The 18,980-nt window shown below is 39.2% G+C and overlaps 2 protein-coding genes and 1 long non-coding RNA gene across 10 annotated transcripts in view; 2 read left to right on the forward strand and 1 right to left on the reverse strand.

Annotated features, from left to right (window-relative positions):
- Positions 1–9: 9 nt before the first annotated feature.
- BPNT1 (3'(2'), 5'-bisphosphate nucleotidase 1) lies at positions 10–14,459 on the forward strand. 4 transcript variants are annotated; one of them, XR_015258003.1, is made up of 11 exons: positions 169–599; positions 3,084–3,208; positions 5,457–5,561; positions 5,806–5,913; positions 6,441–6,489; positions 7,501–7,592; positions 8,570–8,767; positions 9,620–9,725; positions 11,060–11,328; positions 13,802–13,985; positions 14,380–14,459. XR_015258003.1 is itself a non-coding variant. In XM_086743445.1 (9 exons), the coding sequence occupies exons 2-9, from the start codon at positions 3,092–3,094 to the stop codon at positions 11,206–11,208; spliced, it is 924 nt and encodes a 307-aa protein (XP_086599571.1). In that variant the 5' UTR covers positions 10–155; positions 3,084–3,091; the 3' UTR covers positions 11,209–11,689. The 4 variants fall into 4 exon arrangements, 2 of the variants coding, with proteins under 2 accessions (XP_086599571.1, XP_086599569.1); XR_015258002.1 differs by having other exon boundaries at positions 13,802–14,384; XM_086743445.1 differs by lacking the exons at positions 169–599; positions 13,802–13,985; positions 14,380–14,459 and adding an exon at positions 10–155 and having other exon boundaries at positions 11,060–11,689.
- LOC147601314 (uncharacterized) lies at positions 5,920–14,459 on the reverse strand. 2 transcript variants are annotated; one of them, XR_015258005.1, is made up of 5 exons: positions 14,378–14,459; positions 10,712–10,815; positions 8,849–9,006; positions 8,559–8,651; positions 5,920–6,095 (listed from the first exon to the last, which is right to left on the reverse strand). It is a non-coding gene; the product is annotated as an uncharacterized LOC147601314 (long non-coding RNA). The 2 variants fall into 2 exon arrangements; XR_015258004.1 differs by having other exon boundaries at positions 8,559–8,654.
- A 330-nt stretch (positions 14,460–14,789) lies between these two features.
- EPRS1 (glutamyl-prolyl-tRNA synthetase 1) overlaps positions 14,790–18,980 on the forward strand; it is a 41,024-nt gene continuing 36,833 nt past the window's right edge. For all 4 annotated transcript variants that reach the window (XM_086744958.1, XM_086744960.1, XM_086744961.1 and 1 more), the window contains exons 1-2: positions 14,790–14,856; positions 17,352–17,436. In XM_086744958.1, the coding sequence (XP_086601084.1) occupies positions 14,811–14,856; positions 17,352–17,436 (131 nt within the window). In that variant the 5' untranslated portion in view covers positions 14,790–14,810. The remainder of the gene's footprint in view (positions 14,857–17,351; positions 17,437–18,980) is intronic.

The following is an 18,980-nucleotide window of genomic DNA, read 5'->3' on the forward strand; positions in this document are numbered from 1 at the left end:
GTCTGGCGCGGGGACCGACGGGAAGCGCTGCTGGGAAGCGCAGAGCGCCCCGCAGGCTGCTGGCCAACGGTGGCGGGCGGAGAGCGCGGAGCCCGGCTCGTCGCGGGAGTGCGAGGGACGCTGCCGGGACCGAGGGGAAGGCACGGCCGGAGGCGGTGAGTTCGCTGTGCGCCAGCAGCCGGAGCTTCCCCGTCACCACCAGCACCGGTGTTACACTGCGGAACGCTCCACCGAAGGCATGGAGAGCGCTGCTCAGGAGCACCGGCGGGTCTGGGCTGCACGGCGGGCAGTGCACACGGGGAATCCTAATTAGAAGAGAATCAGGAACAGGCCTCTTCTTTTTTTTTTTTTTTTTTCTTTTTCTTTCTTTATACAAACTCAAAAGGCTTCAGAGCGCCTCGGTGAGCTGAGGCAGCGCAGCCCTTTCCCGCTGGCAGTCTGCAGTGACCCGCAGTGGGCTTTCACTTTTTAAAGGTAAAATGCGTAACAGGAGCTGGAGAACTCCTTTATTTTAGTAGGTGTCAAAGCAGGCTGAGAGCATTCAACAATTTGGTTGCTAGGCTGGGAGACAGGATGGATGGTCTCCGGAGGAGGACAAGGTATGTTTTGAAAATAATATGAAATTTAAATTGAGGTGTAGTTGCTGTGCAGTCTTCATAAACGGCACAGTTTTGTAAGGGTCTAACTTGTTTTTCCGAAGCAAGCAATATGTTCCTGAAGATATCATGGAAGTGTACATTAGACATTACCCTCATCAGAAAGAACGTACCAGTTAATTTGCGATCAAAAAGTTACAGAGATGAGAAACTTCTGGCCAGCTAGCCCACACGCTTCTCTAACCAGAAAGGTCCAACACACTGGAAAACGTGCCGCACAGGAGATGCAGCCCTGTAAAAATTAAGGCGCCTTTGGCAGCAATAACATACATTGCACTTTATTCGTTAGTTACTCTGTATGGAGGAGGAGGGAGTGCTGGACCTCCCATTTCAGTTTCTCTTAATAAATCCTATGTTTCATAATAATATTTTAGTTTTCAGGTTTGCCTAGAGATTTCAGTTATAGGTTCACTACAGAAAGAAAGTATATTTGTTTGCCTTAAGAATGTCCAAGAAAAATGTGCCCAAGAAACACCTTGGGTCAAGTTTCAAGAATGTAAGAAAGTATTTCTGTATTGTTTTCTGAGTCTTTTGAAACTTTATGCAAACATTAAAGAAATCCAGCCTTTAAAACAAGTAAGTTTTAACCTTATTTTACGAATTAATGAAATGTGCAGTAAAAGGTCAAATGAAGAATATGAAGCTGAGCATAAAATCTTAATTATCTTCTTCTGAGCTCAATTCTTTAGCCCAAACTTTCCATCTAATATGCTAATTTTTTACTCTCTCAGAAGTGCTCCTATGCCAGGTATTTTCAGTGTGGAATGAGCTACATTCCATTTTCCTTCCTGTTAACTTGTTTCATATGATGGTAGATATTTAAAATAATATCTGTCTTCCCATGTGTTGTGACACATATTTGCTCTATGATTTTCAGTTGTTTGAGAGCTGCTTTTTGCCACAGGTAGCATTTACAAAATTTCCTCTGCAACCCTTGTTACCGGTCCGAGATAGCCCGCGTGTGCGCTTTGGGTATGGACCTTGGCTATTTTACAAGACTCCAGAGCACTTTGCTCCCATTCATGACCAGTATATAATAATTAACAGTAGCAGCTGCACTTTTTGAATGTACTTAAACAATCACTCTACTCTTTTAGCTTCAGAGATCTTCTGACTTTAGAGATACTCCTACAGTGTTTCTAAAATGCTGAAAAAGTTCTTAAACCAGCTAAATTTGGGATTTTGATACTTCTAACACTGCTGTTTGCCTTTGCTGTAAACAGACACGAACTTGGGGTCACATCAATATCATCTACGGTAGCTAGCCTTATCACTTCATTACATTGTACTTTATCGAGTAGATTTCTGAAGCAAGAAAGGAAAGGTACTGTATAACAATTTATTGCCATTTATGCAATACTTGCTGTAATCGCTGCAAATACTGATTGTGAGAGAAGCCTAATATATTGTCTTCTGTGTGGTGATTAATGAGTTCCTCTCTATTTTTTTTTTCTAGCTCTGTGCTCAAGTGTTTACTTGGAAGTATATCATGTGAGCCCAACCCCAAAAGCATGTAATCTACACAGATTACAGGAAAACATAAAAAGCAATTAGCACTGCATTTTAAAGAATACAGCATGGTTATCAATACTTCTTTTTCCTGAGGAAGAGAAAAGCTGGGAGGAAATGTATGATTGCTAGCCTTTTGCAAGAGTGATAGTTATTCTGTTAGGGAACTGAAGGCATAAGTGAATTGCACTGATGTGTGGTGGGGAAGAGACGTAGAAGACAATACAATAGCAAGAATGACAGGACATACAGTGTTGAGGGGAGGAAGGAAGAAGTAATAGGTTTCCTTAAAGAAACCAAGAGAGGAAATACAGAAAGGATGGTAAAATTTAGATGAACAGACTTTTGCATACAAGTCTGGTGTTTGCAGTATCTGCATCTCATTAGCCTATTTTGTGTCCACAATTAGGCCGTCTACAAAAGCCTATGTTATATTTAAAGAAATAAAAATAGTAAGTAAAGTTGTTCTTATCCTGTCCAGTAGCCTTTTACTTGAGTCTGGGCACAAACCAGCTCTGTAGGTTCAGTTCTGAAAAAATGAACTTATGTTCAAAATGTACAGAAAATGAATACTGTGTGTAGAGTACACCTATTCTTAATGTTTATAATAAAGAGTTGCTGCTGTTGTTCTTGTTTAACACCAGATTTTATTTTAGGAGATAGGAGAACTAGGTTTACTGTCAGAGGGAGCATGGATATTTGAAAAATCTTGTCTTAAATAGCTTTATATCCCTGTGTTTGTTAATTTTCTTTTTAGAAAAGTCAAAGCTCACTTCATTCTTACTCACTGGCAGTAATCCAGTTTCCTCTTCCTATTCAGCTTAAACAGTATTTGTTTGCAATGTTATATAAAATGTTTTCCTTCTTGTCTTCTCTTGAAGAGAGAAATGTACAAGTTTGCTTTTTGTGTCGTTTCAGCATTCAGTATGGCTTCTCCAGCTCTACTCATGCGTGTGGTCGCCTCTGCATATTCTGTTGCAGAAAAAGCTGCAACAATTGTTAGAAATATAATGTCTGCAGGAGATCTGGGGATAGTGGAGAAGGTATTACTTTTACTTTGTTCCAATTTAATTTCTCTTATTAATGTTGAATTAGTTACAGGTCAAAGTGGTATTTTTGAAGATCAGCAACTGGGGAAGGAAGTACAGTCCTCACCTCTCTGACAGAAGGAATATTCCTTATTAAAGGATTAAAAAAGCACTGGAGAAGTATCTATTGACAAGTATTTCTAAAGAGTATTTCTAATGAAGGTTCAGTACAAGAAAGCCTTAAAATACTTGCATCCAGGGGTAGAAAGGAAGCAATGTCTGTACCTTGATTAACCAGTTAATTTTAAATTCATAAACAAGTTTCATTAAGCTTATTTTTTAAGAGTCCAGCAAGGTTAATGTAATTTTAACTGTAACTAAATGCTGGGTTTTATCTGTTTAATTCAGTTTCACTTTTAAAAATGCAGATCTGTTAATATTATTTCCCAATAAATCAGAAATGCATTGCTCAATCATTTTCTAATATAATAAAACTAGCAAATGAACACATATAAGTTCTGTAACCAATTAAGTAAAAAATTGTAAATATAGTATAACAAAAAATGATCAAAAGTAACAGGTGATAATGGTTCTAAATAAGACTGGTTATATATACTTTTTTAAAAAAAAGACTATTACAAACACACAAAATTAGATTGAAAACAATGACCAAAATAAGACGTTCCTGTTTGAGGGACTAGCTATCTCGGAATTCCTGCAAGCTTCTTGTCAAAGGTGGCTGGTGAAGAAAGAGGAAGAATGCAAGAGAGAGAACCTGTATATGCCTCTGCTTTACAGTCTGGAGGGAAGAGATGCACAAGAACAGAAAGTGCTGCTTCTCCAGCTGGCCTTATTGAAAGCTTTAGAGAGGCTAGAAAGACAATGTTCCACCTTTTACCTCACTCATCACGTTGACCTCCCATTCATTTATCTAGATAAGGAAAAATAGTTCAAGGACAGATGAATTTTTAGCTAGCTCCTCTACTTCCTCTACTGATGTCCAGAATTCTCTTTCCCTCAGTCAGCTCTAAGCTCTCCATTTATATTGCTCCTCCTTGTAGCATTTTTACTTTTTTTTTTCCTTCTTTTTTTTTTCTTTTTTCCCCAACTGGTAGGTAGACATTTTATCCAGCCACTCTTACATTATTGATGACTGTTTTGAAGAACTACTTCATACTGTTTTATTAGGTTGATGTCCTGGAACAAAGGAGATTCTCTGCAAGAACTTGATCTTTCTGAGTCTATACTCTGTACCACGTTCAGCCAAATTTATTAGGGAATGAGAGGGAAATTTCAAAGAAAAATACCATGTTTAATAAAAATGGGCAATTGAATAAGGGACAGACTAGGTTTTGAGCATGCAAAAATTAACCCATAACATGATTCTAAATGGAATATTATATTCCTATGGCTAATTTCTGTAGCTGGATGAAACAATTTTCATGTTGTCACCAAACAAGATATAAGCAGATAAAATAAAATTTTTGTTTTATTCAACTAAGATGCAAATCCTTGGATGAACAGGCTTTCTTAATTCCAGTCCTAACAGAAGTATTTCTTACTGGGATTCTGTCTCTGGACCTAAAGTGCTCCTCCATTTTTAGATACCTGAAGAGGAAGGTGAGAGAGTATTACTAGATTACCCACTTCCGCTATATAGCAGGTTATTAATGTTTAAGAAGAAATTTCTGTAACCCATCTGGCAACATATGTTTGGCTACACTGCATCTTTTGGGAAGGCTTTCAGTCATTGTTTCCTGTCCTCTTGAGACACCAAATCCACTGTTTCCTCTCCAGTATTTTTGCTGTAAAAAAAAAAATATATGGCTGGTACTGTCCAGTTCAATTTCACTGGTTAGCTTCTGGCCTTCTTTGGTCTTTCTCTGTTAGACTAAGGAACCATTCGCTATTTAGAAGTTTATACAGCATAATTGTTTCCTTTTTTTTTTTTAACAAACTAAATTAATTGGACTTCTAAGTCACGTTTTACTAACACCTTTCAGATATTTTTCCTTGCATGAGAAGAACATAGCATCTAAATATTGTTCTAATATCATGCCAATCTATCTTAGCTCTGAGGTGTACAGGGAAACTGTTTCTTTCAGTTCTTAGTCTGCCTCTCTGAAGATCACTTACTAGGTTGATGATTTATAAAATTATACTTATTTTTCATTACAAAGGAGATATTCAGTGTGACATATGGGCCATTGTACAGTTCTGTTATTGTTTCGAAATACACAAATTCCTATCCATCCATTGACAGACTGGAGCCAATGATTTGCAGACCAAAGCTGACCGACTGGTACAAATGAGCATTTGTTCTTCCCTGGCACGGAAGTTTCCCAAGGTGACAATCATAGGAGAAGAAGTAAGTGCCTAGTTTATTTCATACTAACAATTTAACTTGCTGTAACTTTCAGTTTAATTTACTTTGGCAGGTTTTAGGAAATAATCTGTTTGTTTGTTTGTTTTTAAAAAAAGTATTTCTATCCCGTTTCATCTTTCCATTGCATTAGCTATGTCAAGTAAGCTGCAAGCAAATCCACAGTTCTAACACAAATTGAGGTGAGTCCAGCAGCTTCTTCTAATAATTCTGAGAATCCTTTTGTCAGGAACTACCCACTGATGAGGTAACTGAGGAATTAATTGAAGATGGCCACTGTGAAGAAATACTGAAGAAAACTTGTCCTGCTCAGTACACAGGAATTAAAGAGGAAGAGGTAATGTGGCAATGTTATACATATGTCTTCATATTTTACACTCTCTAAAGTACTTACTGATTTTAGCTAAGAATGTATTAAGAAAAAAGGTTATTTCAGAGTTGCTAGTTTTTCTTTTTGGTGTGAAAACTGAAATGTAGTCATGAGAATCACACCTCCAGAGCTGGAAATGCTGCATATCCCTGTGTGCAACAATGGGAAATGGAAATTTGGTTCTTACAGCTTGTGATTCAAACTAATTTGGAAATAATCTACTTTAGACATAAGAAAGTAATGTCATTTCCATGTTCAGTTTAAGCCTTTATACCTCTATTAAGATATTTGCTGAGAAGTTCCAGTCCGTTTTAAGCTTTTTTTTTTGTGTAAAATACTACTGTAGGCTTCAGTTATATCATAATGTTAAAAATTTTTATCTCTTTATTTCCTTACTGCTATAAGGAAATAAAAACACTAAAGTAAAATATATACTTTGATGGTAATTTACACAGTTTGTTAATTTTCCTTTTTTTTTGTTGTTGTTTTTAAAGCTTGTAATATGGGTTGATCCTTTGGATGGAACCAAGGAGTACACTGAAGGTTGGCTTCTCTTTTAATTCTGCTGATTCACAAAAAATTATAGCAATGTAATAAAGTAGCATGTACATGTAGATAGTTTTATGATATAAGTTACGTACAATTTTGTTTCATGAGGATGATGTTGTTTCTGTACTTTTTTAGTTCTATGGAATTTTTTAATCTTTCAGTTCAGTTCTAACCAGTACTGAATATTCCTGATGGGCTACTGAGTGCCCACCAGTTTTTATTATTTCAGGGAGCAAAGGGCTGGCTTAGATTGCTGGCAGATTGTCGTAAGTATTTAGTCAAATTTACAATTTTGCATGTACTTTGAACTGAGAGACCAAATCTCCCCTTCACACTGGAATATCTCAATTATATTTACATCCTCCTCTTCAAACAACCAAATACTGCTGCTGTATTTGTAGCCCTTTCAAAATAACACATAAATAATAATTCTTCAGTTATGGGGAGAAACTTTTCAGCAAAGCCTAATTTGTATCCATAGAAATAGACCCTAAAATGAGGGGAAAAGAAAAAAGAAAAAAACTCCAAAAACAATATGCTGAAACCTCACTTTAGCCTCCTCCTGCATCTTTTAATTGATTAATGTGAAAGCTTTTAGGCAGATTTTTTTTTCCCCTTTTCGGGGAAAGAGATGTACAGCTGTCAAAAAACTGCTTATTTTGAATGCCATTGAAGAATTCACATCATAATTATAGAAGAATGTCATCATACACTGCTATGTAATTGTATCTTTAAACTTCTTTCTCATTATATGTTAATTATAACATAGTTCTATTAGGAGAATTCTGTCTGGGGCATTTTTTTTTTTGCAGACCTTAAAGCTAAATGGCAAAAAAAAAATATATCAACCAACCTATTACACCCAAAAATCCTGATTAGCATTTGCATTTTTAAGATACCACCTTGCATATCAATTTGTGGACTTTTATTGAAGGTTTATTTTTATGTATATATATATACTTTCTCTTTTTCAAGCATAACTACATTTATATTATTTCTGTACAGGTCTCCTTGACCACGTAACAGTTCTTATTGGAATTGCTTATGGAGGCAAAGCAATAGCAGGAGTTATTAACCAGCCATATTACAACTACGAGGTATTAAATGCATTTATTTGCTTAAAAAGCATTAGGTGATTTCTAACTGTCACTTCTAAGCTGCTTCTAGTTAATACACTTTCAACTGAAAAGCAGTGTATAGTGGAGTTGTTGGTTTTTTAATTCAATATATACAATTTTGAATGTTGGTTTCCAGAAACTGACTCTCAGGGAGCTACTAACAGCCATACTGAATCCTGAAGCTCATATAATACACGAATACAGTATATATGTAATATATACTGTACATATTACATATTACTACAGTGCATATAAAGTACATTCTGTAAAACAAGTACAGATCAGTGTCTTTGCTAGAAATTCTTTAGTAAATCCATGTGATAAGTGCACTTGTGATGTGTGGTAATTGCCATAAATCTGCAGCCCTAAAAAAGCTAAGTGTACATGTTACTGACAGCTGAGTTAGTGTATCAGGCCAGGGTTCAGGATGGCCAAGCCACAGGCATTTACTCATGTCTGGAGATTATTTCACTATTATCTGTGACGGGGGGAAAAAAGCTCATGATGCAGCCTGATTAATTAAACTTACTAGAATTTAAAGAAAAAGCTCTTGAGCTGATGTAATGCAAATCATCAGCTGATTCTGTATGTTTTATGTGATATGTATGACAAAACATTTAAAATTACAAGATATTTTCAATTACAGATTGTGCCTGAAGTACAGAAATACACAAATACTGATTTGTCAGTCATTGAAGGCAAAATGTAATGCACCACCACAATGTCACAGATAAGAGGAGGATAAATGATGTCATTGCCTTAGAGGAAAAGAGCCAATTTCTCACTCTGAGCTCTAGAGTAATTCTTTTTAAGTGCCATTGTTTAAATGTATAACCCAGTATTAATATTATGCTCCCTAATATGCCAAGTTCTCTCTAGGTGCTTCGTTCCATTTGTGATTGAAGTGCTGATCACTATGATTAACTGTCACCTGGACCTGTGTACCTTTTTTGTAGGCAGGAGCTGATGCAGTGTTGGGCAGGACAATCTGGGGAGTCCTGGGCTTAGGTGCCTTTGGATTTCAGCTCACAGAAGCACCTGCTGGGAAACACATCATTGTTACCACCCGCTCTCACAGCAGTACCCTGGTAAATGACTGCATCAGTGCCTTGAACCCGGACCATGTCATCAGAGTTGGAGGAGCAGGAAACAAGGTATGAAAACTGCAAGTCTCTTGTTTTTACTGGGAAGTGGTACCTTTGGAAAGAGAATTTTTAAAGAAATTATTTGCTTACTTGCATGAATGTATAGAAGACTTTCTCTTCCTTCCCCAGCACAATTTCTCTTCCTAGCATTCAGTCTGCTGTGAGGTAGCGAGAATTTGGTACAGGTATATTTGTACCAGTGGCCGTGCTGGTCATGGCTGAGGTACATCTTCCCCAGTATTCTGCTTCTAGGGGAGAAAATAAAAAGTTATAAGATAGAATTACTAAGTGGGAATTCAGTTTAATCACAGTTATTAGCCATTTCCTCCTGTTCATGTTAATACAGTTTTTGTCCAACTATCTAGGAGCACATACGAAAGGATACAGATAGAAGCACACAGTGATACTTCTTTCGCAAAACTTCTCTGCATACAGAGAATACTTATTTGCTAAGTTTTTAAAGCTTAGTTTCATCATGGCTGTCAAAAACAGACCCTCCAATCTCTTTTCTCCAACATGTGCAAGGCCCAAGACAACACAGAGATAGTTTCCACTTTATTTTTCTAGTACTTTCTTTAGCAGAAGATGGGAATTCTTGTTTCTGAAACTAAAAGCAGATTTTCATTTTATAGAGTGCATTTATAAGAATCAAAAATAGATCATTCAGAACATTAATACAGTATAGCTTTCTAAATCTTAATATAATTTCTTGTAATATCAGAAAGGAAATGGCTGGTGTTCCTTTTCTGACCATTAAGTGCACAGAATAAACGGATCTAATTCCTGTTTTCTGGTGTTATTTTCACCCATTTCTAAATGCCTCGATCCTGTGCAATGATTGCCACTCTCTATTCATAACAGATCATTCAACTTATAGAAGGCAAAGCATCTGCTTATGTATTTGCCAGTCCTGGGTGCAAGAAATGGGATACATGTGCACCTGAAGCTATTCTGCATGCTGTGGGAGGTAAGTTAATAGCGTTGAAAATTCCAAGATAAGTGAAACTGGATCAATTTAAAGTTATTTATGCTCTTTATAAAAAAAAAAAAAAAAAAGAATTTCCAAAAATGTCTTTGGAAAGAAAAATTACAATATGTGTGTATTTTTAAATAGTCACGATTCACTAGGAGCTTTGAGCTCTCTGAAACTAACAGTAACTCCAAAGAAAAGGCAAATTTATGCTCTAGAAAGCATAATATGATCTGTTTTTCCCTGGACTAATAACTGTTAAAAAAAGCAAAATTCCAAAATTTTGGGTATATTAATTTTAGTATTTTCAAAACAAATGGCTTTTTTTTTTTCCTGCTGGCTACTATTTCACAGTAAAATCACTATCCTACTAACTGGATATAGTAGTTTATTATTAGTAACATATTATGTAGTGTGTGGACACTGAATTCTTGAAAACAACAAAAAATAGGCTAAATCATGCAGTTGTTCCTCAGGTGTACAAACTCCAGAATTGAGTCATTCATGTAATTCAGTAAAATCAGTGGTCTCAGCCAACATAAGCCACTTCACCTTTCCAGGGGATAAGGGATTAGAGGAGTTACGAAAAGTCTCACTGACAATAATTTGAGTTATAAGTATTATTATACTACTTTTGCTGTTCATGTAGGTAGACCTTTTATCACCATATGCTAAAATTGCAGGGCTGGATCCTCCTAAAGGCTGTCAAGTAAGGATAACAGGCTTCATAGTGACATTATTGAGCTCCTCTCAGTGTCTACTGGTGATAACTGGGATAGCTTTAAACAGGTTAGCTCAGGCACAAAAACCCAACCAATCTGGGGCAGCACAGTGCTGTATTTAGCTTCCTTGTTATGTAGGTATCTCGTGGTTAAATTAGCTTGCATAAAGATCTGTGTTGCTCTTGCTAAGTGATTTCTAGAAGGTCATTTAAAACCAGATGGGGTATTTCTATATTATGTTAGTTTGTTGTATGGACTTACCCTTTTACTTGAACAGAGGATTTTTCCTTGTCAATGGCCAGTGTAAAAAGTACTCAGACAGCATTTTAATTAATCCATGTGAGAAAGGTGTTGGTTTCCTTTTCCTGAAACACAAGGCATTTAAGTATTGCTGAAAGAAAATAAAACCATTAGTTATTTGATTTCAGTCAGTAAAATCTGTTGCACTTAAACTGGGAGCAAAGATATTTCACATCTGAAGACAAGACGTGTAGGCCAAAAACTGTCTGTTTTTTTTAGTTATATCACTTATACTAATAAAATAGATTATCTCTCTTCAACTCAAGTTTGCTGGAAATTTTTTCTTTTCTTTTTTTTTTTTTTTTGCAGGCAAGATAACTGATATCCATGGAAATTCATTTCAGTATAACAAGGAAGTGAAACACATGAATTCAGCTGGGGTCCTTGCCACTTTGAGAAATTATGACTATTATGCCAGTCGTATTCCTAACACTGTTAAACAATCTCTTGTGCCTTAAAGCAGTAAAGTGTCTTCACTTGGCTTGGAAGACTGAGGAAGTGAGCTTGAAGAAGAAGAAAGAAGATAACTGAGCCCAAAATCTTGTTTTACAGAATCTGAACTGAATTCTTACACTAAGGTGTTGAATAATTTCAAAATTACATACAGAATCTAGGTATATGTTGAATCAGATTGTTTTGCTATGTTTAGCAGACAACATCAAAACAGTTGCATTTCTTCAATAGTTGTTTTCCATATTCTTTGGGAGTGTTCATTATTCATGATTGTGCTTAATATACTGCTAATCATAACACTACAGTCCAAAAATTGTCTTGATACTCAGTGCACAAAAGCATGTTAAGTCATTTACGTGATCTTGCTCAATGTTTTTTGTTGTATGTAGTCAACAAGGGTTTATTGTGTTAAATACAAAGGCAATAAGAATTTGCCTGGATGGATTAGCCAATTTATTATAAAGTTGACAGTTTTGATTCTTAGAAGTGAATCTTTGAATTTTTTTTTTATCTGCACTCAGTTTTGGGATGGTTGAGATTACTCTTTGTGGTGAGTTGGTTTGTCTTGAATTTTGCAGTAGCCAGGACACAGTCCAGCTGCGCCCCCGACATCGCAAATAGAGGTTCCTGTATCATTGGATCCATTGACGATCAGTGAAGTGTTAATAATGCAGGGTTCAGGACACCTCAGTTAAGCCGAACCCAAAGAAACGGCAACAGAGGGAGGAGCTCCCAGCACCTCTGATGATCTGAAATGCCTCTGTCGGGGTTTATGCCACCTCGGTCTTGGAGAGCTTTGGGCATCCTAAATCACTTTGTCATATAGGAGGACAACAGAAATGTTAGAACTTGAAATTTTTCCTGTCCAAATTTTGAGAGAAACAAAGTCCAGGTGCCTTTCCAACAGTCCCAAGAGTTGAGGAACCTGACGCTACCACTTTCCTCTCCTGTAGAACATAGACATGTTAGGGGAGGGGAGAGAGCAGGGGATAAGATCACTTAAAATGAACTTAAACATTGGAGAGCCTGTTTCAGTCAGCTTTCCCATAGGCATGGGGGTCAGGAAAGCAGGATTAAACTGTTCAGTCCACTTGAACGCAAAAGAGAACAAGTAGTGATTACATATGACTAGCTAAAATTGGCAACCTTAGCCAAAACAGATGAAGTCTCTTCAAGCTGAATTTAGGATTCTGGAGTGTCTTGAACTAGTGGGGCCCCTATGTACTTAGTTTTCTCCATATTTTGTGACCCAAGTTCCTTGCTCTGAAATTAAGGAGTCTTAAGGCCTCTCTCCCTAGCAATGTGACACAGACTGAGGCATGCCATGAGGCAGTTTCAATGGACCACACATAGTTGTGCTTTTCTTTTTGTTCTCTATGTGGATAGAAGGGTGGCACATGTCAGGTTCTCAAGCTTGAGGTGTCTGGGAGGGTGCCTGAATTTGGCTGCTTGCTTACATAAAGACAGAAAGCCTAAACTCTCCCAGCATGATTTTTTTTTTTGCCTTGACCTTTGCTGACACTATGAATAGCAAAGTAGCCTGCAAGTTGCACTGCACCGATTCTCACTTCCTTGCTCACAGTCCTCCAAATAACTACACTCTTGGTCCACTCAAACCACCTTTAAGCTAGCACTGAACTTCAAGATATAAAAACCTATGTTTTCCACACAGAAGAAAATTTCAAAATTCAGTTTTCAACAGTGTGTTCAGGTTACTTCTTTCTCCTATCATCACACAAGGTATTTAACAATTCTAATTTACTGAGAGTCCTTAGATTAGATGCTTTCCTCATAGTAGGGTAACATCTGTATGACTTCATCGGTTTAAAGCTGGCTGTATTTCCAGCAAGCAGGAACATCTTGACACCATAAGACAATGGTAACTCTTGCTAAAGTGTTCCCAGTCTCTCCGTTTGCGCACACGGAAAAGGATCTAAGGAAGCTCTTTCCTTAGTGAGGTCAGCTTATCATAACGTTTACAGATACATTAGCAAGATTATTACTTCCCTCATTCTATCATCAGCAGCCAGTCCGTAATTTAATCAGGACACTGGATTAAAGCTGCATATATAGGAACAATGCATGCTTCTAATCCTTTCATCTATGGCCTACCTTTCTTCTCCTTCCTCAAGTGCATGACTAGTCAGAGCATGCAAGACAGATTCAGCCTGCTTATTTAGAGTCTTCTTCATGTTTTGACCCATTATAAGTTTAACCATTCCACATATTGATTGCGACTGAAGTTTGAATCATGTAGCAAGTAAAAGATTGATCTAATTTCACTGCCTCAATTATACATAATTTTCACCTTTATCTTCTGCAAGATTCTTGGATATGCATGCTTTAGTATTCACATCAAAATCTGCATGTAAATTTGCAAAACACATTAGGATAAAATATAGAACAACTTAGACAACACAAAGCCTGCCTTAGTAAGTCTTTCCATGTAATCATTAAAATACAGAACCCCATGTTAGTAATCTTCATCTATGTCTCTATATCCTTATTTGCACGTGAAACTTGCTGTGAGTTCGAAAATTTCCTCAGCATAAGCCCCTTCCTTATTCTGCTGTAATTTATCTCTCTGTTCATTTACAGTTACCTCAATGGGAGTACCACACACATGGCTTACACCAGCTTCTACCTGATGTGTAAAGACGCTTATGTGTGGAACCACCTGCCATGCTTACAGAAACCGTGAAACTGCTAGCACAGGAAAATGTCAAGAAAAGCCGAGATAAAATCTAGCAGCACGAATCAAGGATAAAAGCCAGCACGTAAGGTGCAGTCATGCTCTGGCCATACCACTGCACAAAGCAGCACCGGTCTACCAATCAAGCATTTCATAGTTTCTCTGCTAGCAAATTAGGTGCTATAGTACCATCTATTAAAATAGACTGGGAGGGAAAAAAAAAAAAAAACAAAACACACTGCACACACCACAGTGACACTGCATTGTCCTTGCAACAATGTGAACCGAGTCTGTCGCCTGCAAAAACTGCTGACGCAGCATTTTTGTAATTCATTCCAAGTCTGGTTTGACCCAGGGCAAAAACCTGCGGGTTTGCGAAGAATGTAACAAGTAACGCTCTGCGGACACAGATGGGTTAAACCACTGCGCTCAAGGGTGTCGGTGTATGCTGCACTGTTTGATTTGTTTGTATCGTTACATACAGGTAATGGACCGAAGCCACCTCTGCGGCTGCTGCCAGACACCCAGCTCAGGAGGTTTTGCAGCTCCGGGGAAGATCGGCGACGCGGCGGCACCAGGCACAGCTCCCGCTGAGAGGCTGGGCAGCCCCCACCGAGCGCCCGTCCCACCACCGCGTTCTCCCCAAGGCTTCACCCAGCGCGGGCACCTTCTGTCCGGCTCCAACCTCACCGCCCCCTCGGCCGCTGGCTACAACGCCACGACCCGCTCGGAGCCCAGCAGCCGCCGCCGCCGCCGCCGCCGGACGTGACGAGCCGCGGCCCGGCCCCGCCCCGCGCTGGCGGGCGTGACCGGGGGCGGGGCCTGCGGAGCTGGCGCTTGCCGAGCTGGCGCCGCCGAGCGCCCCGCCCCACCTTCTCCTTTGGTTCCGGCGCGGTGCTGGCGGTGACGGTCGGGATGGCGGCGCTGATCCTCACCGTCAACGCGGGGAGCCCCCCGCTCGGTAAGTGCGGGCCTGATCTTCATTTCCTCCCCGTCCCCGCGCCCTCGGGGAGCCCGGCCGCCCCTTCACCGCCCGCCTGCCGGGCCGTGCGCGGGGCGCGTGGCCGCCGCGTTGCATCACGCGGCGCCGCGCGCCGGTCGCCCTGGCGCGGGGGGAGGCCCCGTGTCTGTGTCCGCCCTTCTCTCTGCGGCCCGGGGCGGGTGAGGCGGCCGGCGGGTCCCCGGGGAGAACCCCTTCTCGCCGGGGGGGGGGACGGCGGGGCCGGTGCCCGGCGGACAGGCCGGCGCCGGCCGAGGGGGCCACGTCGCCGCCGGGGACCGGCCCCCGCAGCGTCCCGCTGGCGCTTGAGGGGCAGAGGAGGCGCCGGTCGCGTGTCGAGCTCCGCAGGGCCCCAGCTCTGCCACGCCTGCCCGGCCCTGGTCCGCGGGGATCGGGCAGGGCTGGTGGCTTTTCAGGCGGCTGTTTGGGCAGTGGTGACAGCTGCCGGCAGCCAGCGTGGTTTACGCTAAAGAAACTGAGTCATAGGTAGACCCTTCGAGTGACTTAGCACGGTGAGGGCAAGTTTTCAAGGCAGCCCTAATTCAGGTTGCTTGTTTGTGAGCTCTGACTAAGTGTTGGCATCTTTCGTTGTCAGTTCTAATCCGCTGTTAAAATTCATCTTGTCAGGGGAGCTGGTTCAAAATTCAGCTGCAAAATCTTACTTTTTCAGTTGCTCACCGTCCTTCGATGTTATTTTGCCTTTAAAAATATGAGAACCTCCTTCCTTACACTTTCTGCCATACGGGAACAGCCTTTTATGCGTGTTCCATACCATTTCTCTATTTTGGTACAACTATTCAGAATACGTTTTCTTCCCATTCTTCATCTTAGCTTATTGATTTTTTTTTCATTCCCAAATGTATTTCAGAGTTGAATCCATCTTGCATGACCACTAATTTAAGATATAACAATATCAGTTTTAAATATCATTTCTCCAGATACTTATGCTGATTTGCTAGAAAAGATATGATGCAATACGAGCTATAATTAACATGGGCTTAGGGGCTTTGGAGGATTTTTTTTTCTTTTGATAGATGGTGAGTGGCACTAGAGATTTAATTGAAGAGATTACTAATTATGTCAGAAATATTACATATTACAGATGCAACATTTTGGTAAACATTTGTATCAAGAAGACAAGTGCACTCATTGCACTTTTTCCTACTTTGTACTATTCATCATGGCTGTGCACTGGGAAAAGTGTAGTAGCTTTTAATGTCATTAGTATTAATTACACAGCTTGGTGTGCATAATACTTGTCATTCTGAAAGCATTTCCTTGCATGTTATTAAAATACTTACAGGTCTTACAAACATATTGCATAAGCAATGTCATCCTGACTTTCTCAGATGGATAACTGAGGAATGGGAAGAAGAACTTTGACTTACTGTTGATAAAAGCTTATTGCCACAAGAAAGGTTTGCAGCTGTGCAGAGGTGAGAGCTAGGGAATTCCTAGCTCCAGTGCTTTGTATGTAGGCCAGTGTATTAATAGCTTACAACATCATCTGCCTTGGGTAGTCTGTGCGTTGTTCTAGGGAAGATAAAGTGCAGGGCACGCTATGAAGACTGTAACAGGTTAGATACCTTTCAAGACATAGAGTATAGTCCTTTGGCTAGTTTCATTTAAGTAGTATTTGCCTATGCAAAAGCTTTGCTTCTGAGCAAAGCAGAAGACAAGCTTCTCTACTTACGCTCAGCAGGCTGAATCTGGACCAGAGCCAATCCCGAAATAGAGCCAAGTTAGCTTGGTGCTTTGTTTGAACTACTGTGTCATGCTTTAGAGCATTGAGATCAGAGCAGGTTTGCATCAAGCCACTTTGAATATGGGCAGAGCTGTCTTCCATTTGATGATGTAGCCTAAAAACTTCAATAAGTCTTTTATTTTTAGAGGCCATCCTTTACTGTCACGGGTGAACTGCTTACTCTGAAAACCCTGTATAAGCTTCCTGCACTTTTACGTGGATAGAGTTTCTTGGTTTTGACTGGCTAATCTTTTAATAAACAATAAATCAGGTTAAAAATAGTCTCAAAAAGTACTGGTATATTCAGTCATTCATCTCCTTTGATGTATATGTCACAGCTGGGATGGAGTATATTCCTATACTCTTCAATGATTAAAAGCAATTTGATTGTGTTCTCTACATATATTGAGGGACAGGACTAATTTTTACAATACCCGTAGGAAGCAAAATGTATTGCTACCAACACTTGCTGAGCTCACTGCGGGTTGCTCTGTGGTAGACAGTATCAATTTGAAGCTGTAAGGATTGCCAAGAATAAGAAGCCTCTTGCATATGAGATTGAACATTGATTTCTTCCCTGGGCCATCTCACTTGAAGGAGCCAGTCCAGTCACCTGGTCCTGTTGGATAAGAAATGTAATTGTTTTGCTGCTACTATGAAAGATATCTTTCCTGGAAGAAAGTTCAGTATTTTTGAATCTTGTTTTTTAAAGGAGCTTTGCTGACGGTGGAGCATGTGAAGAATGATGTTGAAATTTCAGTGGAAGAAGGGAAAGAAACCATCCTCCGTGTGTCCGAGTAAGTGACTTTGCATCTCTTCTTCTAGCTCTGGGTCAGCAGTTTTAAAAATCACATGGTTGTAACATTGACAGTAACCTTTTCAGGTAGGAGGAAAAGACTAATACAATTTTATTCATCACTGCCTTACTGATGTCTATTTGTAGCACAGACAAAGCATTTACAATACATTCTAAACTTGATCTTTATGGAAAGATCTCTGGTATTAGTATTTACGTGCACTTATATCTAATAGTTTATGCTGTACTAATCTCTTTATTCTTTAGATATTTGCCTTTTTGAGGTGCAATGGATTATCCAAAGCAAGGCAAGACTCATACACAAGATTCCTTGGACTTATACATATGTGGTGGAATGAATTTTAAAGGTTTATATGGCGTTATTTTGGGCTCACTGCTGCATTTAAGTGAAGGCATGATGTTATCTCAGAAAAGTTAATTAACTGTGCCGTGCTATGCAGTGTATGCATCTGCATTGTGTAGAAAGAATGTTGGAAATTTTTTTAGAAATCTATTGTCTATCCTTCTAAAAATACTCTGCAATTGGGATAAATATTTTCAAGTTTGGGATGGGAAGGTGGTTTTTATGATCTGAGTTGGATCATATGTATATCAGAAATGCAGAATTAATGCTGTTAGTTTTGGGAAGATGCATTGTCATGTTAGATTCCATATTGGGTAGGATACCTGGATATATCAAGAGGAGATATCCTGATATCTTAAATACCACTGACATATCACTGGAAATTTCTGATGTCTAATATCTACAGTAAGATGCATTTTTTGACTCATGAAGATTACATTCCTAACTTAAAATATTTTAGCACTATGGTAAGTTTGGAATTAATGATTATAAGTGTAGTTTTTGAATACTGATTGTTTTTTGAAAGAATGTGGGAAAAAAATCTATTGTTCATGGACACACTGACAAACTTGCGTTTTGTGAGCTGTTTCAGTAGAAGATGCTGTTAAAGCCACTGACGCATCGTAAATTGATATTCCTGCATGTACATAGAATGGTTAAAAAACCCAACATAGTATTTTTATGTTGTGTTGTGGAGATCCCGACTTGATCCTCATAAATTAACACCGACTGAGCTTTTCCAGTGTTGTCTAACCTTAGGGAAAGAGCTTGTCACTATGTATGTATTTCTGCAAAAAATCAAAGCCCATAATGATTCACAATCTTCAATCACAGTGATTGCCTTACAGGTTGCAAATATTGCTTTCTGTTTACAATGTTAGACTTGAACTGAGATATGAGTCCTTTCCTTACTGTAGTCTCTGATTTTACGTATTGTCTTTTGCTGTGCCTAGTGAATTTGTGATTTTTGAATTGAAGCAAGAGAAATGTGGCAGGTTCTAGGTGTAATGGAAATTGTTGGAAACGTAAAGCAAAAGCTCTTCTGCACTTTGGCCGTGTATGGATAATATCTAGAATTATGGTTCTGTCAGATGGAATTTTTTGTGTGTTAGTGTCCTCATGTCTCTTGGATTGGATTATGTTTAAGAAGTTATTCCAGCCCTCAATATTGCATTAATTTT

This window comes from Chlamydotis macqueenii, chromosome 3 (assembly GCF_036417535.1).
Source record: "Chlamydotis macqueenii isolate bChlMac1 chromosome 3, bChlMac1.mat, whole genome shotgun sequence".
In the NCBI taxonomy this organism is placed as follows: Eukaryota; Metazoa; Chordata; class Aves; order Otidiformes; family Otididae; genus Chlamydotis; species Chlamydotis macqueenii.

Bases quoted from the DNA above. Each gene is read 5' to 3' on its own strand.
- BPNT1 (XM_086743443.1), top strand. From the start codon at position 578: ATGGTCTCCGGAGGAGGACAAG. The intron at 5,562-5,805 runs GTAAGTGCCTAG...TCCTTTTGTCAG, and splicing joins TGACAATCATAGGAGAAGAA to GAACTACCCACTGATGAGGT. The intron at 9,726-11,059 runs GTAAGTTAATAG...TTTTTTTTGCAG, and splicing joins TATTCTGCATGCTGTGGGAG to GCAAGATAACTGATATCCAT.